At 45.1% G+C, this 21,671-nt stretch overlaps 1 protein-coding gene across 1 annotated transcript in view; it reads right to left on the bottom strand.

Annotated features, from left to right (window-relative positions):
- The window catches only part of CRIM1 (cysteine rich transmembrane BMP regulator 1), a 1,166,729-nt gene that overhangs the window by 672,118 nt on the left and 472,940 nt on the right, over positions 1 to 21,671 (bottom strand). The window contains exon 4 of the mRNA XM_077486443.1: positions 15,242 to 15,362. Within this exon, the coding sequence (XP_077342569.1) occupies positions 15,242 to 15,362 (121 nt within the window). The remainder of the gene's footprint in view (positions 1 to 15,241; positions 15,363 to 21,671) is intronic.

The following is a 21,671-nucleotide window of genomic DNA, read 5'->3' as shown; positions in this document are numbered from 1 at the left end:
CTTGCATTTTTTTCTCTGGAAGGGGCAAAGAAGAGAAGGTTGTGCAGATAAAGGATTAGTGCCATTCCTTGCAGACAGAGAGGAGCAAGAGCTTTCACCATTTGTTTATAAATATTTGTGGGGCGGATGAAAGACCAAAAGAGAAGGCCTTGAAATGTAGATACAGCACCTCCTTCCCCTTAATGCCAGCCCGAGGTACTTTTGAGGCTGGGAGGCTATAGGAACATGCAGGTACGCATCTCTTAGGTCAATTGATGCCATGAAGCATCCCTTGACTAAGATTTCTGACCGAAAAAATGGAGTCCATACGGAATCTCGTGTGTCGGACTTACCTGTTTAAAAGTTTTAAGTTGAGAATGAGACGAAAGCTTCCTGATGGTTTCTTTATCAGCAAAATATTGTAACAGAAACCCTGATAACATTCCTCTGGAAATACCCGAATTACAGCTCCCTGTTGCATCAGATCCCCTAACAGGTTCTTCATTGCTAAGGCCTTTGCTGTGTCCCTTGGGCAGGTTTGTTACAAAGTATTTTTATGGAGAAAGGTCTGAAAGTTCTATGTTGTATCCCTGGGCCAGCATGTCTAGAATAAATGAGTTTTGGTTTTCTGTCATGCTTGCCCAGTGAGAAAGGAATTTCTGAAGCCTTCCTACCACTGGCAATGAGGAGTCATTGCGATTTATTGGTTGGCGCAGGAAGATGGAAAAGGACATTCCCTCTACCTTTGCCCCTTTGTGCTGACCAATTCCTTCTTTTCTATTGGAGTCTATTGCCCTGTTCCTGAGTTTAGGTTGAAAAAGCCGTTTAACAGGCTTCTTTTTTCTTTTTAACAAGAAAAGATTTATTTTTATCAGCTGTCCTGTCTAAAACTGAATCTAGATCAGGACCGAATAAAAGATCTCCTATAAATAGGATTCCACACAATTTACTTTTAGACACTGCGTCTCCTGGCCAGGTCTTCAGCCATAGGGCTCTCCTTGCTGAATTAGTTAAGGCCGTGGATCTAGCCGACATCCTTATTGATTCTGCGGATTCATCAGAAATGTAACCATAGCCGGTTTGAGGTTGCCCATGATGGATTGCCAACCCTTTTTAAGCTGTTGATCCATCCCTTTTGTCCATGGGATCTTGGAATAGTCCCAATGTTTTCGAATGCCAAATCGGTCGATCTGGAAACTTGGGAAAATGCACCTCTGGGTCATCATTGAATGGGAAGCATCTTTTATGCGCTCTTGGGGAAAAATTGTTTTTTTTTGTTTGTTTTTTCCTCTGGATCCACCCATTCCTTTTTGATGGCTTCAGAGATTACTGAATGCAGGTGGAAAGTGTGACTTTCTGTTTCACTAAGCCTTGCGTACATTTGGTCATGCAAGTGATAATTCTTTCTTTTCTTCACCTAAACCCAATGCTGCATAGACTGCTTTCAACAGACTGTCTACTTGTTCTAAGGACAGTCTGTATCTTGAAGGTACATCTTCTGCCCCTTCCTCCTCTTTCTCTTCCCTGGAGTGAGAGGGGAATGATCCCCTTGGGTAGGAGGACCAGCATCAGCCTCCACCACTGGGATTAATTGTGAGCCCTGAGAAGATCCTGAGGTAGCTGGCTGACTCAGGGATGGTGTTGTAAGAGAAGAGCGAAAAGATTGGATAGTGGCATCTAGCTTTTTCTTAACTAATGGGCTTAAATTGTTTTACATGAGGGACATCTCTTTTTGATTGTTGGATCAGATTTCAACAACAAAAAAGAACACCAGAGCATCCCAGGGAGTCAAACCTGCCCCCTAACGGCTCACCACAGGTGCACAGGTAGTACAACCGCCAAATCCCTGTGCCTAGACACGCCCCAGCAACCGGGGGGGGGGGGGGGGGGAATGGAAAGAGACAGGAACCACAGTATACAGGGTAGATCCCCCATAACCCCCTTACCTGGGCCTTGCTGGTGCCTATCCCACTTGCTGCTGCCACAGAGTCCATTGTGGTGCTGCTTGTTAGTGGCTTAGAATGCCGTTTCCGGAGTCCATCATCACTGCTGCGATGAAACAGAACCGGAATATAGGCACCAGGACCACTCCTCCCCTCTCCCCCTGTGCAATTTTTGATGGAAATTACACTGTGCCTGTTCCTCTGTGCCGCCCCTTGCTGGAAACTTAAGTTCCGGCTGGCCGGGGGTCTACTCTACCACCAAAAATATGGCGGTGGCCTGCAACGCCGACATGCTGGGGAACCCCACATATGGCTATCGCCGCCTAGTTGTGGCCCCAGAAACAGTCAAGCTCTCTCTGAGCTAAAGAGGGAAAAGCAGCCAACTTACCAGCTACACTTGGTGAGGCGTGGGAGGGGGCGGACTCTCTCTAGGCAAAATGGTATGGTGGGATAGGCAGTCTGGCCTCTCAGGACAGCACCTAAGAGATCCTGACTCCCACTAGGTGTTCCTTGCCAGAGAAAAACTGATGAGCTGTGGGGCGAAGCCTCCTTTTAAAATTTGGTGGATTTGGCGTTTCCTGTTTCCTAGTGGGTGAAGCCACTCAAGTGCTGTCCTGAAAGACGTTTTAGGGAAAAACACTTTTTTCTTAGTTTTTCTTTAATTTTACAAATAATTGTTCTCAATAAATTTAGGTCAGGATGTATTTTTACTTCCAAGAAAGTAGACATTCCAAGGTATTTAGTAAGAGGCATGGTGAGTTTGTGATTTGTCACGATTTGTTGGAGAACACATTTGTTTTACAAGCTATTTCTCACACACAGCATAGGCACACTTAGAATTATACCCCAAAACACATTCTGCTATGCCTTCCAAGTATGGAGATGATACAAGTGTGAGGCTTTCACAAACTAGATGCATAGAGGAACCTAAAATCCAAACCACACCTTTGAGCATAAATTACACTTTTTGCACAAAAGTTGACTATACAATAATACAACCATGATGAGCATACTTAGATGTACACCTCAAAACACATTCTGCTATTCTTCCTAAGTATTGTGATATCACAGCCTAGCCTAATAGAGAATCTCAAAATCCAAAGAAGCACTTTCAGGCATATAAGAGACATAAATGATGCATCTTATTTCTTGACCACCTATCACATTTTTGGAGACCCTGGAGCACCAGGACAGTAGAAACCCTCACAAATGACTATATTTTTGAGAATATATATATATATATATATATACAGTGCCTTGTGAAACTATTCGGCCCCCTTGAACTTTTCAACCTTTTGCCACAATTCAGGCTTCAAACATAAAGATATAAAAATTTAATTTTTTGTGAATAATCACTAACAAGTGGGACACAATTGTGAAGTGGAACGAAATCTATTGGATAATTTAAACTTTTTTAGCAAATAAAAAACTGAAAAGTGGTGCGTGCAAAATTATTCGGCCCCTTTACTTTCAGTGCAGCAAACTCACTCCAGAAGTTCAGCGAGGATCTCTGAATGATCCAATGTTGTCCTAAATGACTGATGGTGATAAATAGAATCCACCTGTGTGTAATCAAGTCTCTCTATAAATGCACCTACTCTGTGATAGTCTCAGGGTTCTGTTGAAAGCGCAGAGAGCATCATGAAGACCAAGGAACACACCAGGCAGGTCCGTAATACTGTTGTGAAGTTTAAAGCCGAATTTGGATACAAAAAGATTTCCCAAGCTTTAAACATCCCAAGGAGCACTGTGCAAGCGATCATTTTGAAATGGGAGTATAAGACCACTGCAAATCTACCAAGACCTGGCCGTCCCTCTAAACTTTCAGCTCAGACAAGGAGAAGACTGATCAGAGATGCAGCCAAGAGGCCCATGATCACTCTGGATGAACTGCAGAGAACTACAGCTGAGGTGGGAGAGTCTGTCCATAGGACAACAATCAGTCGTACACTGCACAAATCTGGCCTTTATGGAAGAATGGCAAGAAGAAAGCCATTTCTCAAAGATATCCATAAAAAGTCTCATCTAAAGTTTGCCACAAGCCACCTGGGAGACACACCAAACATGTGGAAGAAGGTGCTCTGGTCAGATGAAACCAAAATCAAACTTTTTGCCCACAATGCAAAACGATATGTTTGGCGTAAAAGCAACACAGCTCATCACCCTCAACACACCATCCCCACTTTCAAACATGGTGGTGGCAGCATCATGGTTTGGGCCTGCTTTTCTTCAGCAGGGACAGGGAAGATGGTTAAAATTGAGGGGAAGATGGATGCAGCCAAATACAGGACCATTCTGGATGAAAACCTGTTGGAGTCTGCAAAAGACCTGAAACTGGGACAGAGATTTATCTTCCAACAAGACAATGATCCCAAACATACAGCAAAATCTACAAAGGAATGGTTCACAAATAAATGTATCCAGGTGTTAGAATGGCCAAGTCAAAGTCCAGACCTGAATCCAATCGAGAATCTGTGGAAAGAGCTGAAAACTGCTGTTCACAAACGCTCTCCATCCAACCTCACTGAGCTTGAGCTGTTTTGCAAGGAAGAATGGGCAAGAATTTCAGTCTCTCGATGTGCAAAACTGATAGAGACATACCCCAAGCGACTTGCAGCTGTAATCGCAGCAAAAAGTGGATCTACAAAGTATTAACGCAAGGGGGCCGAATAATTTTGCCCGTCCCACTTTTCATTTTTTTATTAGTTAAAAAAGTTTCAAAAATCCAATAGATTTCGTTCCACTTCAAAATTGTGTCCCACTTGTTGGCGATTCTTCACAAAAAATAAAAATGTTATATCTTTATGTTTGAAGCCTGAAATGTGGCAAAAGGTTGAAAAGTTCAAGGGAGCCGAATACTTTCGCAAGGCACTATATATATATATATATATATATATATATATATATATATATATATATATATTTATTTATTTAAGATATATTCTTAAAGTCCGCTCGTGTGTGGGCTTCAGCGGACTTTTTCAGCGTGCAGTCTGGCGGACTAAGTATTTCGGAATGTTGGAAATACTGTCCGCTGGACTCGCATTTCGGCTGACAATCCGCCCGTGTGTGTGCCAGTCCGCCGTACTTTTGAAATGAGCGGACTTTTCCCGCCCGGAGAAAAGTCCGCTCATTTCGAGCGGGTATCCAGGTAGGAGACGTCGCTGGCCCCGCCGCCTGGTATGGACTTAAAGGGGAACCCCAACGCCGAAAAAAATCGGCGTGGGGGTCCCCCCCAAGTCCACAACAGACCCTTGTCCGAGCACGCTACCCGGCCGGCCAGGAAAGGGGGGCGAGCGAGCGCCCCCCCTCCTGAGCTGTACCAGGCCGCGTGCCCTCAACATGGGGGGGTGCCTTGGGATAGGGGGGGCCGCGCGGCCCCCCCACCCAAAAGCACCTTGTCCCCATGTTGATGAGGACAAGGGCCTCTTCCCGACAACCCTGGCCGTTGGTTGTCGGGGTCTGCGGACGGGGGGCTTATCGGAATCCGGGAGCCCCCTTTAATAAGGGGGCCCTCGGATACCGCCCCCCCACCCTATGTGAATGAGTATGGGGTACAATGTACCCCTATCCATTCACCTGTAAAATAAAAGTACCCAAAAAAACACAACACAGGGTTAAAATATTTTATTGCACAGCTCCGGGGGTCTTCCGTCTTCGGGGGTCTTCTTGCCGGATTCCTCCGCTATCTTCTTGTAGCTCTTTTGCTAGCGGAGGAGTCCGGCTTTCTTCCTTGCCGCCGGCCTCTTCTCCCGACTTCGGGGGTCTTGTCCCCCTCTTCGGTTCTTCTGCCGGGCCACCGCGCCTTCTTATAGCTCTTTTACAGGCGGTGGCCCGGTCTTCTGTCGCCGCCGTCGCCGCCGCCTTCCGTTCTTCTTCTTCTTCTTCTTCTCCAGGAGATGTTGCCTCGACGATCTCTCCGGCCGGAATGCCAGGGACGCACTGCGCAGCCACTTTTATAGGGACAATGGGGCGGTGTCACATGGCTTTATGTCACATGGGTTGGTCACATGGGTTGATGTCACATGGGGACTATGACATCGTAAGGGGGTGGGGTCACCATGTGACACCAACCCATGTGACAAAGCCATGTGACACCGCCCCTTGTCCCTATATAAGTGGCCGCGCAGTGCGTCCCTGGCATTCCGGCCGGAGAGATCGTCGAGGCAACATCTCCTGGAGAAGAAGAAGAAGAACGGAAGGCGGCGACAGAAGACCGGGCCACCGCCTGTAAAAGAGCTAGAAGAAGGCGCGGTGGCCCGGCAGAAGAACCGAAGAGGGGGACAAGACCCCCGAAGTCGGGAGAAGAGGCCGGCGGCGAGGAAGAAAGCCGGACTCCTCCGCTAGCAAAAGAGCTACAAGAAGATAGCGGAGGAGTCCGGCGAGAAGACCCCCGAAGACGGAAGACCCCCGGAGCTGTGCAATAAAATATTTTAACCCTGTGTTGTGTTTTTTTGGGTACTTTTATTTTACAGGTGAATGGGTAGGGGTACATTGTACCCCATACTCATTCACATAGGGTGGGGGGCCAGTATCCGGGGGCCCCCTTATTAAAGGGGGCTCCCGGATTCCGATAAGCCCCCCGTCCGCAGACCCCGACAACCAATGGCCAGGGTTGTCGGGAAGAGGCCCTTGTCCTCATCAACATGGGGACAAGGTGCTTTGGGGTGGGGGGGACGCGCGGCCCCCCCTTCCCCAAGGCACCCCCCATGTTGAGGGCACGCGGCCTGGTACGGCTCAGGAGGGGAGGCGCTCGCTCGCCCCCCCTTCCTGGCCGGCCGGGTAGCGTGCTCGGACAAGGGTCTGTTGTGGACTTGGGGGGGGACCCCCACGCCGATTTTTTTCGGCGTTGGGGTTCCCCTTTAAGTCCATACCAGGCGGCGGGGCCAGCGACGTCTCTTTCGCGGGCCCCGCCTACCTGGAGACGCGCTCGAAATGAGCGGACTTTCCTCCGCGTGTGTGGGCGAGTCCGTTCATTTCAAAAGTAGGGCGGATAGTATGGCGGACTTAGTCCGCCGTATTAGTCCGCTCAAAAAGTGCCGTGTGTGGGCAAGTCCGTTCATTCGAAAGTATGACGGACTGTCCGTCGGATTGTCTGACGGACTAAGTTGGCCAGACAGTCCGCCACGTGTGTACGCGGCTTAAGACTTTTTCATTGTCTAGACTGATTAAGTACTGGACAATATTTCTTGTGTGTCAAAATGAATGTACTGTAATGGATGTAATGGACACCTCTGCATGAGTGGTGGGAAATATAGCTTAGTATAGCATCACCTATAGCAGTCACAGTTCCTAGAAATTAAGCAAGTCTAGCATACTGATACATGGCTGTCTCAATAAATGCCATGGCCACCGGCCTGGTGTCTTGCAAGCGTGTAGTCAGCAGAATCAGGCATTCCGGCTGTGCCAGGTGGAACTTTTTTACACGCTGTACAGATGTATGCTGATTTTATGTAAGTCTATATGAGCACATTTTAAGAAACATTTCTCCTCTTGGGCATGTTTCATATAATTGTGAGATAGGGATATTAACCCTTGGAGACCTGGGGAAGGATCGAGCCAGAGGATTTATACTTACCATGACCACTCTGTTTATGGGGGTCATGGCTTTTTGGTAAGCACATTCTCCTTTGTGCACTGGGACTTTTGAATGGGGGACTACTTTTCCATACTAGTGACACTCTATATTAGGATTGAGGACGTTTGTTGCACCAGTGTTTATTTTAACCTTTATTGTACACTTTGCCGGTGGTAGGGTGTTTTGCACTTTTTTTATGGTGGTCTAGACTTTTTTCACATGCATTATTTCACAATCATGATTTTTTTGTGTTCTACAGAAGCATGACATATGCACATCTGGTTTCCACTTTTTTTAATGATTTGAGTTTAAGTCATTCAACAATGCGTATATCCTTTTTCTATTGTTTATATGGTATATCACGATATATTAGCTAGCAGCTGGATAGTCACATTGAGGAATTGTTCATACTGTAAACAAAGATTTTTTTATTTTATTTTTATTTTAGGATGTGCAGGTGGGTCAGGTCAGGCCACAGGCAGAGACACTGTCTGCCAGGTTTGCCAAACTGCTGGTTGGAAACAGTGGGGACCTTGACTGGAGAGTAAACAAGTCTTGCTTTTTGACTGCTGGTGATTGCTGGGTTGCATTTTTAGGTTCTTTTTGGGGCTTTTCCTTGTAGCTTTTTAACACCTTTTTCTGACACTTTTTTTTTTGTTCTTTGCTTTAGCCTACTAATTAAGGGGAGTGGTTAATTGGTCACAGGTGCTTGAGGCCTACATAGCCTTCTGTAGAACTCATTGTGAGCCTGCTCATCTTTGAGCTTGCTGGAACTTGTCCAAGTGGAACTGGACTAAGTGGTGAGTTAACCGCTTCCTGCCCGCCCTATAGCCGAATGCCGGCCTTAGGGCGGGCGGCTTTCCGTGCCTGGCCGTCCCTGGACGGCCTGGTGTTTACTTCCGCAATGCGCGCCGCCGCGGGCGCGCATCGCGGAAGTTCTGTGTTTGCCGTGTCCCCCGGGGACAGGCAAACACAGATCGCTGTAAACGGCCAATCACAGCGGCCGTTTACAGCGTGATCGGCGTGTCCAATGGGAGATGATCTCATATGTAAACATATGAGATCATCTCTCAGCGCCGCTCTCCCTCCTCACACAGACAGCGTGTGAGAGGGGAGAGAAGAACGGCTGCAGCAGCCGTCAGTGTAAAAAAGAAAAAAAAAAAAAAAAAAGTAAAAAAAAAAGTTTAATAAAAAGTGCCATCCTCCCCCAGAGCCATCCTCCCCCAGTGCCACCCCCCCCCCAGTGCCATGCCCCCCCCCCCCAGTGCCATCCTGCCCCAGTGCCATCCTGCCCCAGTGCCATCCGCCCCAGTGCCATCCGCCCCAGTGCCATCCTGCCCCAGTGCCATCCGCCCCAGTGCCATCCGCCCCAGTGCCATCCACCCCAGTGCAATCCACCCCACCCCAGTGCCACCTGCCCGCAGTGCTATCTGTCCCCAGTGCCACCTGTTGTCAGTGCCATTTGTCCCCAGTGCCATCTGTCATCAGTGCCACGTATAAGTGGCATCTGTCATCAGTGCCACGTGTTATTAGTGCCACATAGTGCCATCTGTCATCAGTGCCACGTATTAGTGCCATCTGTCATCAGTGCCACGTATCAGTGCCATTTGTCATCAGTGCCACCTGTCAGTGTCACGTGCCATCTGTTGTCAGTGTCACGTGTCATCAATGCCACTTATCAGTGCCATCTGTCATCAGTGTCACGTGTCATTGGTGCCACGTATTAGTGCCATCTGTCACCGGTGGCACGTATTAGTGCCACGTATTAGTGCCACATGTCATCAGTGCCACGTATTAGTGCCACGTGTCATCAGTGCCACATATTAGTGCCACGTGTCATCAGTGCCACGTATTAGTGCCACGTGTCATCAGTGCCACGTATTAGTGCCACGTGTCATCAGTGCCACATATTAGTGTCATCTGTCATCAGTGCCACGTGTCATCAGTGCCACGTATAAGTGTCATCATTGCCACGTATCAGTGCCATCTGTCATCAGTGTCACGTGTCATTGTCCTGGTATTTCAAAAGTGTAATAAGTAGTCAACAAGTTAGATGTGTAATTTATGCTCCTAGAACACGTGATGGCGCTCCCTGCATGTTGGGCCTCTCTATGTGGCCAGGCTGCGAAAAAGTCCCACACATGTGGTATTGTAATACTCAGGAGGAGTAGCAGAATTTTTTGGGGGGTGTCATTTGTGGTATACACATGCCACGTGAGAGAAATAACCTATTACAATGACAATTTTGTGGAGAAAAATAAAGAAAATGAAAAATCTTCATTTTGCAAAGAATTGTGGGAAAAAAATGACAACATCAAAAAGCTCACCATGCCTCTTACTAAATACCTTGGAATGTCTACTTTCCAAAAAGGGGTCATTTGGGGGGTATTTGTACTTTCCTGACTTGTTTGGGTCACAAGAAGCGAGATAGGCCACCAGTACATCAGATGTGATCAATTTTGTGCGATTCGCACCACAGCTTGTAGACTCTCTAACTTTCACAAAGACCAAATAATATCCACTAATTTGGGTTATTTTTACCAAAGATATGTAGCAGTATAAATTGTGGCCAAAATTTATGAAGAAAAATTAATAATTTGCATAATTCTGTCACAGAAACAAAGAAATATGCGTTTTTTTTCAAAATTTTCGGTCTTTTTTCATTTATAGCGCAAAAAATAAAAACCCCAGAGGTGATCAAATACCACCAAAAGAAAGCTCTATTTGTGGGAAAAAAAGGACACAAAATTCATTTGGGTACAGTGTTGCATGACTGAGTAATTGTCATTCAAAGTGTGAGAGCACCGAAAGCTGAAAATTGGTCTGGGCAGGAAGGGTGTTTAAGTGCCCAGTAAGCAAGTGGTTAAAAACCAGAGATTAAACACATTACAGAAACTAAATTAACCACTTGCTTACTGGGCACTTAAACCCCCCTCAGTCCCAGACCAATTTTCAGCTTTCAGCGCTGATGCACTTTGAATGACAATTGCGCGGGCATACAACACTGTACCCAAATTAAATTTTTATCATTTTTTTCCCACAAATAGAGCTTTCTTTTGGTGGTATTTAGTTACAGCTCGGAGTTTTATTTTTTGCTAAACAAACAAAAAAAGATGCAAAAAAAAAAAAAAATCATGTTTTAATAGTTTGTTATAAAATTTTGCAAACGGGTCATTTTTCTCCTTCATTGAAGTGCGCTGATTAGGCGGCACTGATAGGCTGCATTGGTGGGCACTGATGGGCTGCATTGGTGGGCACTGATGGGCTGCACTGGTGGGCACTAATAGGCATAGTTAAGGCGGCACTTATAGGCACAGATAAGGCGGCACCGATGGGCACAGATAAGGCGGCACTGATGGGCAAAGATGGGCACAGATAAGATGGCACGGATGGGTGGCACGGATAAGTGGCACGGATGGGTGGCACGGATGGGCACTGATAGGTACCACTGAGATGGGACTGATGGACACTGATAGGTGGCTCTGATAGGTGGCACTGCTGGGCACTGATGGGCGGCACTGCTGGGCACTGATGGGTGGCACTGGGGTGCAGCACCTTTGAGGCAGATTGTGGGCACTGTGGGTGGCACTGCTGGGTGGCACTGTGGGTGGCACTGTGGGCACTGCTGGGTGGCACTGACGGAGGGCACTTAGTTTTATTCAGGGTGGCACTGCAGGGGGCAGGTGGGCACTGGCAGGGGGCAGGTGGTCGCTTGCATTGCTGGCCGTGATCGGGACTGACCGCCGCGAGGAGGAATACTAGCCGATTACCGGCTCCGTTATATCACATGATCAGCTGTCATTGGCTGACAGCTGATCACGTGATAAGGGGTCGGGATCGACCCCTTGCACGGATCGGTGATCAGGCGAGTCTCATGGACTCGCCGATCACAGAGCGCGCCGCGCACGCGCCCCTCAGGGCGCGCGCAGGCCGCTCGTACACGGGACAACGTCAATAGACGTAGTCCTGGAAAAGGAGATCCGCGCTGTAGCCGTCAATTGACTATAGCGCGGATCTCAAGTGGTTAAACCTAAATGCTGCTGCCGGCTTACTTCATGTCAATTCTTACTCTCTGAGTAAATCTAAGAAAACTCTTATGAGGCATTTGTTAAATGCAGCAAAATTTTTAACTCCTTTACATTGAAAACCCACCAACACACTGAAGGTCAGGGATTGGCTGGACAAAGTACAAATATATATATATATATATATATATATATATATATACACATATATAAAAAGGAAGAGATAATCGACTATGAAAAGAGAAAATAATGCTGCATTTAATAAGATGTGGCAACCATGGTGGCTATTTACACATACAGATAAGTTCACAATTGTGAGTACATGAATGCATCATCTCATTGTCGCTCTAAACCTGGATTAATGTTATATTAAAGTGGTTGTAAACCCTTACAAACCACTTTGACCTACAGGTAAGCCTAGATTAAGGCTTACCTGTAGGTCCAAGAAATATCTCCTAAACCTATATGGTTTAGGAGATATTTGCCCGAAAGCAGGCACTGCTGTCTACGGCGCATGCGCCGTAGACAGCGGCGCGCAGGCGCACTGAGTGCGGCATTCTCAACGACGGAGCTGCCGCGCGTGTCGGCTCCCGTGCACATGCGTGGGAGTGACGTCATCGCGGCTTCGCCGAATGACAGCGGCGGAGCTGCGAGACCCCACCAAGAAGATGGATACGGCGGACTACAGGGGACAGCGGTGACTTCGCTGGCTCCTGTGTCAGGTAAGTGACACATAATGGACTACTATGCGATGCATAGTAGTCCATTATGCTTTGCCTTTGCAGGGAATGAAAGAGGAAGTAAACTCATCAGGGTTTACTTCCTCTTTAATGTTTTTTATTGGATAAGCACCTTAATGACTGCAACATATAGGGATATACAATGTAATACTGACATATATTCACACACATAGGTTGGACTTGATGGACTTGTGTCTTTTTTTTTCAACCTCACCTACTATGTGACCATGTAACACTGTAACTGGTGTGGTGGTGATCAGGGAAAATATGACTGGTGTGGCAGCGATCAGGGACAACATGACCAGTGTGGTGATGATCAGGGACAATATGGCTGAAGTGAGCAGCTGTGATTAGGGATACTTACTGGGGCTGCGGTGATAAGGGACACTGAGTGGGAGACATGGATTAGGGACACTGAGTGGACTGCAGTAAGTAGAGTTACTGACAGCACTGGTCTGGTGACATTGTACATGATCACCGCCAGAACAGCACAATGTCACCATAGTGACACTGTACTGGTGAGAGTATGTAGATAAAACACAAAATTAAAAATGATACACATACATCTATTTTATATTATATATATTTGTCTACAATTTGTATGTTCACACAGTGGACAGGACCAGAATGTGCAGTTCTGCCCAGAGAGGATTAAGTCTGCTTCCTGTTGAACAGAACAACTTCTGGTGCCTCCTTGATGGTTGATATAGGTCTGCCCATGGCTCTGTCCAACTAGATTCTTGTCAGATGCCATGTTAATTTAAGCGTTGAGCATCGAATAGACAACCAAATCACCCTAAGTTCCAGGATTCTGATAAGAAACTGAGCTTCCTCTGACAACCAAGACCACTACTGACAAGCCATCAAGGATGCCTTCGCTGTGCGGCATACTGACATCTGGCAAGAAAACTTTCTGTATCTTTTAGGAGAAAGTTTCCCCGATTCCAGAGTCAGACTGGAGATCCATGCCAGGGACATTCTTTCCTTGCAGGCAGTGGCGTAACTAGAACCTTCAGGGCCCCGATGCAAGAAACCATGGCGCCACCCCCCGACCTCTGGACAGGGCTCTTTTCTCTGAGCCCGATGGTGAAACACCAGGGCCCAGTCCCAAGTGGGTGGCCGCATATAAAGGAACCGATTTTAAAAACATCAATTACAGCCACTGTGCCCATCAAACGCCACTACTGTGCCCATCAAACGCCACTACTGTGCCCATCAAACGCCACTACTGTGCCCAAACTCTGCCGCTGTGCCCATCAAATGCCACCGCTGTGCCCATCAAACGCCACTACTGTGCCCATCAAACTCTGCCGCTGTGCCCATCAAACTCTGCCGCTGTGCCCATCAAATGCCACCGCTGTGCCCATCAAATGCTGCCAGTGTACCCATCAAATGCTGCCACTGTGCCCATCAAATGCTGCCACTGTGCCCATCAAATGTCGCTACTGTGCACATCAAATGCTGTTGGTTTGCCCATCAAATGCTGCCACTGTGAATCCCCACTGCCCGCTCGCTGTCTGCCCGTCACCCCCTGTTTTAACTCCTAAAAACTCACATACATAAGGTTATAGCACAGCCCTATTAAGTTGAATGGTTTGTGTTTGGTGGTCGGTACTGCCTTTTGTAACTTAAGGGGGAGGGGATGGAGGAAGTAACCACTGGTTATTCTATACATCTTTTGACTATTCTGACTCCGATTGTTGTGAAGCAATTTATCCCTTGTGAGACCTCTATGCCTGGGCTGTATACAATATAACCACTGAAGGCAATCCTCAGATAGTTTGAACTCACCAAATACCAATTCCATCCACAAAGGTGTTTTTATTCTGAACATCAGGTTATAGCAGATGACAGAATACAAACAGAGGAATAGGCTGTAGTATGTATGCGGGTCAAAAGATGATATTGTCTGTAGCTTACAATGCAGAATACATGTTCCCTGCTACATGTGGCTTGTAGCTGCATCCATGACACAGGAAGTACAACAGGAAGAAGGGTGGAGCATTACATATAAAATCAAGTGTGTCACAACATCAGAGAAAAAGAACATAAGCAAACAAGTGCATTACCACAAAAGGGCACTAGATGGCAGCATGTGAACTAAATATAAAATCTCCATAGAAAATGATTAAGGAACAATCTATATAACATTCTATGCCCCATTGAGGCAGCATACTGATCCCTGTAGTTAAGCCACAAGACTCGTATGGCCTCTGTAGGGAATAATACCTGTGTAAGTTCACCTCACAGATTTTTCTGTAAAGGTGAACTTACACTTTAAATATAGTTCCCTTCATCCTTCATAAACCTCCTCAATGTTCCTAAGCCAGGAACATTTTTTCATAAGATAAGGACATCCAAAGCAGCCATTGTTTTGTTCTAAGGCCACTTCCCTGCTGAAAGACCAGCCCCCTTAACCTTGTCAGTAAATGTCAACAGGAGACTGCAGTGATTTTATATATGGATATGGATCTTCAACCTGTGCAAGTCACCAGAGTACCTGGCCTGACATTAGGCATACTATCTGGGATTTTCTTCCCCTGGGACAAATTAATATCCCTCCATGCTTTTATGCACAGGCACTCAAGGCCAATGAGAAATCCATACTTCCATGTAATGCCTTATGCTTGCATAGGTCTAATTAAAAAAATAAAAAATAAAATAAATAATAATAATAATAAATCTATGAATGGGATTTAAACCTTTAGGGTTTATCAGTTTGATACCCTTAGCTTGAAAGGTATCAATATGATGGTAATTATCATTGTCATTATAACTTGTGCAGTATTTAAATGGTACTCTAGACAAACGAAATCATCAAAAGCCAAAGAAAAAAAAAAAAAAAATGTCCGATACGAGAAACTTCAGTTTTTAACTGTAAGAACATATTGTAGTATAGATATTACATACTGACTGTATACATAAATGCACCCAGGTTTATCTGAATAAGCAACCAATAGTTTATCATTAACAGACCTTGTGGGTAATGTGCAGCATCCATCAGCTGTCAGACGAACTTGTGTTTCATAGCTGTCTGGAGGGCAGACAACTTGTTGAACTGGAGGGCACTCCACGGTACTGCAATCAACACTAAAAACTTAAAAGAAAAAATTAAAGTTACAATGTGAAACATGCAGTGGGCAATATATATATATATATATATATATATATATATATATATATATATATATATATATATATATATATATATATATATATATATATACACACACACACACACACACACAGTATATGCTTTATTCCAAAGGCTACAAAGTTGAAGTGGTTCTAAAGGCATAAGGTTTTTTTATCTTAATGCATTCTATGTATTAGGATAAAAAAAAAAACTACTGTGAGCAGCAGCCCCCCTCAGCACCCCTAATACTTACCTGTGCCCCATCTCAATCCAGCGATGTTGCACCAGAGCCTCAGCTGTCTGGAACTCGCTCTCCTGATTGGCTGAGACACAGACAAGCCATTGGCTCCTGCTGCTGTCAATGTGAGCCAATAAGGTGAGAGAGGGGATGGGGCCGAGCCGCAGCTCGATGTTTGAACAGACACTCAGAGCAGCGACTTGGCTCCAGTGCCCCCATTTCAAGCTGCTTAGTGTGGGGGGGGCATTTGGCAGGTGGGAGGGGGCAGGAGCACCAGCGAGAGACCCGAACAGAGGAGGATCTGGGCTGTCCTGTGCAAGACTACTGCATAGAGCAGTTATGTATAACTTATTATTTTTAAAACAAAAAGACAAGACTTTAATATGACCTAAAAAACGAACTTTTTTTTTTAATCTATTTTTATAAATGGGAAACAACATTTCTACGTTCCCAAGAGGTTTCCAAACCAGAAACGTGTGCATACAGTGGTGTACACAGTTCAAGAAACCCAAAAATGTGAACATTGCATATTAAATCAGTACTGTACATCAGTATTACACAAATGTAGAAAACTGGAATATGTGGAACCATTTTATGTTGTTTACTGAATATCATCTCATGAAATGTTGCTACCATAATTTCTTTAAGTTTTTTTCAAAAGCTAGAGGCAGATACTTTTAGTGAATAAAAATAAAAGAGGGGGGGGGGGGGAGCACCTGGACATAGAAAGGGAAACTGGGTCCCTGGCCATCCACCATTGGTCCCAGAAGACAAAACAAAGATCTAGGGGGCAGGAAATCACCCCGCTGAAGCCACAGGGGACTGTTATTTTTAACTGAAACATGACAGGCAGGAAAACCGCTTCTTATGTAGCCGTCTTACTGTATGCAATGTCTCTGCTAATGTTAGATCAATTTAACAAGTGCAAGTAATCAGAAGCTGAACTAAATTTAGATACCGGAAGAAAAAAAAAATGATCAGGTTTTCAATATTTGTTCTTCAAAGCCATCAATATTGACTTAGGCTGACTTTACACCTATGTTTTGTGCCAACATTCTTTTCAAATAGCAACCCAGGCACATTCAACACATAAAGAAATAAGTATCAAGATAGATCATCCGTGTGCAGATATTTTATTTTGTTAATAATATTTTTACAGGGTGTGGTTTGACTTCAGTCTGAGATGGCCGCCTAACTCCGGTACATAGAGACCGGACATCAAACTTATAGAATTCTTCACCAACTTGAAGATAGGAAAAACAAGCAAAAGTATGTCAGCATCCTTTGCCCCACAAGACTTGGACACCCATCTCAGAAGGAACATACCTGCACTGTTCCAAACTCAGCATGTAATCATGTGGTCTCACAGACACCAGCACTGCTCTTCTCCCAGCAGTGAGACCAGCACAACACTAGGAGGAGGAGTGAATATCTACATGCTTCAAAACCAAATTCCTGAGCCTTATAGACCTTCAGATAGTGGCTGCTGATATTAAAAAAATTGTATTAGCAAGTGGCTACTGGAAGAATGGTCTGTTTTCAGGTTCTAATATGGTAGATGCTGGGTTTTACTTTCTTGACTATCACTTACTGGCTCACCCAACCCTCCATCACCCTGGACACAATGGACATATGGTTCTAGAGGGGCTTTGATGCATCCTGGGCATTGGACATCCTGGCACAAGGGAAGTTTCAGATAAGTACTATTTCATTACACCCACCCATTTCACTATGGTTAATATCAGATCCCTTAATGCTAATGGCCTGAGTTCCAATCACAAGCAGCACTTGGCATGGAGGGAGTTTAGAATTTCTGGTGCAGACATCATTTTTGTCCAAGAACCAAATTTTGATAAGGGCGGCACATTTGCATTTGCCCACAGGTATTATGCTCACTCTTATCTAGGTGTTGCTCTATTGGTCAAAGCGGGATTTCCGTTCCTCTATTTTGGCTCCTGCTAATACCCTTGAGGTTGTTTCATTAACCTTAGAGGCAAATGGCAATTTGTGTATTTTTCTTCTTGCAACATTTATTCTCCTAATGGTAATCCAACCTCTTTCTTGTTTCTGGTTTACAATCCCCTTTTTTCACTCAGAACACAAATATTTAGTGAAAGGGGGCAATTTAAATATACCATACGCTTGTGGCAGATTGCCACTCCATGCGTACTCGTGCTCCCTGGCCCTGGATTCTAAGCAGTCTCAGCTGTTAAGTCAGCTTAATAGCAAATAAGCATTATTTGATGCTTGGAGGGTTTCTCAGCCGGCCAAACAGCAATATACGCACTACACCCACCCCCATTTTACTCATTACTGTATTGATTACTTTTTCATTAACAATCAAATTTTCTGGATGTTGAAAATTTCACATACTGTCCCTATTTTGTGGTCGAATCACATCCCTATCTTAATCTTTTCACTGGATTCTACTAAATGTTAAGTGTGTAATTGGCAACTTAACATTTTTATTTTTTTCTTAAACGTGACTCATCTAGGATGGAATAAATATACTACTTACACCAAACCCCTGTCAAGACACTCCAACTTAGCTGGACAAAAATACACTCTACCCAATAATGTTTCGGCCATAACCAATGACTTATCCCATAAGCTTAATAACATATGCCCAGACAATTTGAATAACAACCATTAAGCCAACTCTTAAAAAACATACCTTGGAGTGCACACGCATGGGACTTCCAGGGGGACGCTCTAACTCAGAGGCTCTGACCCGCTCCGGCTGTTTGGAGGCATACCCGCCGCCAGCTGTCACGAGTGGCCCTGCTCACATCTAACTGCCCGAACACCAAACAATGTGGCGCATCTGGACATATGCCAGGTAAGCAATCCAAGAACAAGGTTTACCGCCAGCTAAACTTTGACACAAAGGCTCCAGGACCTTCCAAGATGGCAGCTGTGGTTCCTCTGTGTAGGAACACAGAGGAAGCTAAATCCATTGCAGATCATGCCCCTGCTCACTCACCCTTATGCGCCCCCCTCCAGCTACTTCTGTGAGTATCCACCCTGTCACTGCTGTCTCCCCAGCCTCCATTGAATCTCTCCTGGGCATGACAATGGAAGACAACCTAAATAACTCATGATTAATAGCCTATTAAGCCTTACTGAATCTCAACATGTCCTGCCACTAACCCAAGGCCACCTTCCTGATATGGCATTTATCCTCTCCAGATTCTCAGAAATGCTAGCTATTGTCCTGGCACAGAATGCTGCACAAATTACTTCCACAATTAAAGTAGACTTGCACTGTCTGAGTGCTCGTATAGATGCCATTGAGCAAGCAATGGATGATAATACAGCACGGGCTAAGCAAAATACAGCATGCATACAATCTCTTAAGGATCAACTAGACACAGCGCTCTCTAAAGTCAATTACCTATAAAACAGTATAATTTCCATCTCAGGGGGTTACCCGAATCGATTCAAGATGTACAAGGGGCTAAAAAAAAATCCTTCATTAAGGTCATCATGCCTGATATCCCTGATCATAGATTCGAGCTGGACAGAGACCATAAAGCTCTACAACCCCCTCGTCAAGATGGACTACACAGGGACATTATAGTAAAACCACTCTTTTATGCAGTAAAAGGAGGTCGTCATGAGGAAATCCTGGGACGTTGAAACCCCCTCTATCCTCCGTACAAATATTTCCAGACCTGTCTCTTAATATGATTCAAAGGAGATGCCTCAAACCCCTTCTGGTGATGTTGTCCCAAAAGTCAATAAAATACAGGTGGTGCTTTTTTCTGTCTGCAGATCCAGTATAAGTTGTCCTATGGGTTCACGAATATCCAGGATGGCAAAAGACTACGCCTCTGATTTGGATTCATCTTGCAAGAGCTGGCATCTTACTCCTCAACTAGCCCCCACAGCTCCTCCAAGAGGCCTCCACCAGGTAGCCCCCTGACACCAATTTGGAACAAACAAAAACAGAAATGGCAACATGAATCCAACCCCCCCCCCCCCCCATGATGGTCCTATGGTAGATGGACTCTTTGAAGATCCTTATTGGAATAGTTTTGAGATGAAGAATCACCTATCCAGCCGTACTTCTTTGTATTCTCTGTTCTTGGACTTGCCGGTTGGCAATTCTCCCCTTCATAATTTATCCCTGATCAGCTGGACTATGTAACTATGTTGAGTTTTCTTAGCCTGATCTTCTAACTGGACCACTACTAGGCCTGAAACGGATGAGACCAATGGTCACGTCTCTCCATGACATTCCCTAAGGGAGACTTCGAGCATGCCGCTGTATCACTTGGCGAGTGCTGGTTCTCTCCCCCAATGCTCATGTTGGGCTTTATGTTGCAAGTATTACTAGTTTTTTGTTTTTGTTTTTTTGTTTTTTTTCTTAGGTTATAAATGTATGTACCTAATATTGTCAAACTATTTTTGTCTCCTAAAGGACCATTAATTCTGAATATAGACTAAGGGGCCTCTAGGCTGGAGCAGATTAGCTTGCCACTCCTCCTGTGACTCAGAGGTACCATTAACCTGGTGTGAGACCGGGAAAGCAACCTACATCTAGGTTGCCGTTACACCATCCCCATTAATTAGGGTCCAGTCCTGCTCTTTGGGGACTAAGAATGTCTTTAGTTTTGATCCACCCTTCTCCCATTCCTTGCCCCCCTCTCTCCTTGTCCTGTTTTTCTTTCCTACTCTCCTTTTTCATGCTCTTCTCACTTTTTTTTGCTTCCTTCCTCTATCAGATATCTATACAGACAAATCAACATATCCTGAATACTTTGGATTGAGTGAATAACTGGACCAACTATCCTGAGGTTCCTTCTATGGCTGATTGGGTATGTTTTCGCCACACAATGGTGCCCCCTAACCCTCATGTCAATGTCTAGCCCCACCCCCTCACATCTGACTTTTTGAGACGCATTTCATAATACACAAGGCCTTAATCTCCAATCAAGAGATGCAACATTACAACATGAACATTATAACTCTTGAGGCATTGATATTTTACTGCTTCAAGAAACCTTTTTCCCTAGAAGCTATAGCCCTTTGTTTCTCCACCAGAAATAACCACTATTCTATCTTGCCAATGTGGAAGCTAAGAAAAGAGGTGGCCATCCTCTTCTCAAAAAAAAAATTGTATTCACTCATTCCCAAACCATCCCAAAGGATCAAGAGGTTCGATACATATTAGTCAAAGGGGATATTAATGGATGTACACCTTTATATCATACTACGCCCAAAACAAAGGCCAAGCAGCATTCTGTGCGTTAATGTTTCAGTCACTTCTTCCTCATACTGAAGGGAGAGTAATAATGGGAGGGGACGCCAACATAAACTTTGATCAAGTGCTAGATAAATCTGCATAAGGGATCCCTCGCCTCAAAAGACCTCCCAAACAAAGCCTTCATATAGCCTGCCTTCTGCACTTACTAGGAATGATAGACACATGGAAAGAGCTACAACCCACATCTAGAGATTACACACATTTCTCAGCCCCCATAGAACATATGGTAGGATTGATCATATCTTTGTCCCTACTTCAGAGATCGATATAGAAATTCAGGCCTCAATTCATGATGGCCCTGGTCGGACCACTCACTGGCACTCCTCAAACTATATAGGGTCCTATCCATTACAGGTCCTTGTCCCTGGTGCCTCAATGAGTCCCTTTTGAGGCACCCAGTACGATACTCTATACTATGGAATGATCTCTGGGAATACTTTATATTAAACAGCATAGATAATATATCACTGGGCTCTCTTTGGGGGAGTACAAAGTGGTGATAAGAGGGAAACGCATCCAACTTGGCTCCCAGCCGAAACGTCAGGCTGATATAGCAAAGCTGAAAAAAATAATTGAAACTACTCAGCAAAGATCACAAACGGCACCCCACAAACACATCATTAGCCAAACTCGAAGTGGTAAAACTAGCTCTGAATCTGGCTCTAACCTCAGCTGTCAAAAAACACTTAAGGTGGACGAGCGGCCATTTTTACCTCAGTCGAGATAAAATTGGCCCACAACTAGCATCCAAACTAACCCCCAA

The sequence above is a fragment of the Lithobates pipiens genome, unplaced genomic scaffold, assembly GCF_037356315.1.
Source record: "Lithobates pipiens isolate NorthernLeopardFrog02 unplaced genomic scaffold, aLitPip1_a1.2 Scaffold_18, whole genome shotgun sequence".
In the NCBI taxonomy this organism is placed as follows: Eukaryota; Metazoa; Chordata; class Amphibia; order Anura; family Ranidae; genus Lithobates; species Lithobates pipiens.
Note: the sequence above shows the minus strand (reverse complement) of the source record. Positions and strands in the feature narration are given on the sequence as shown.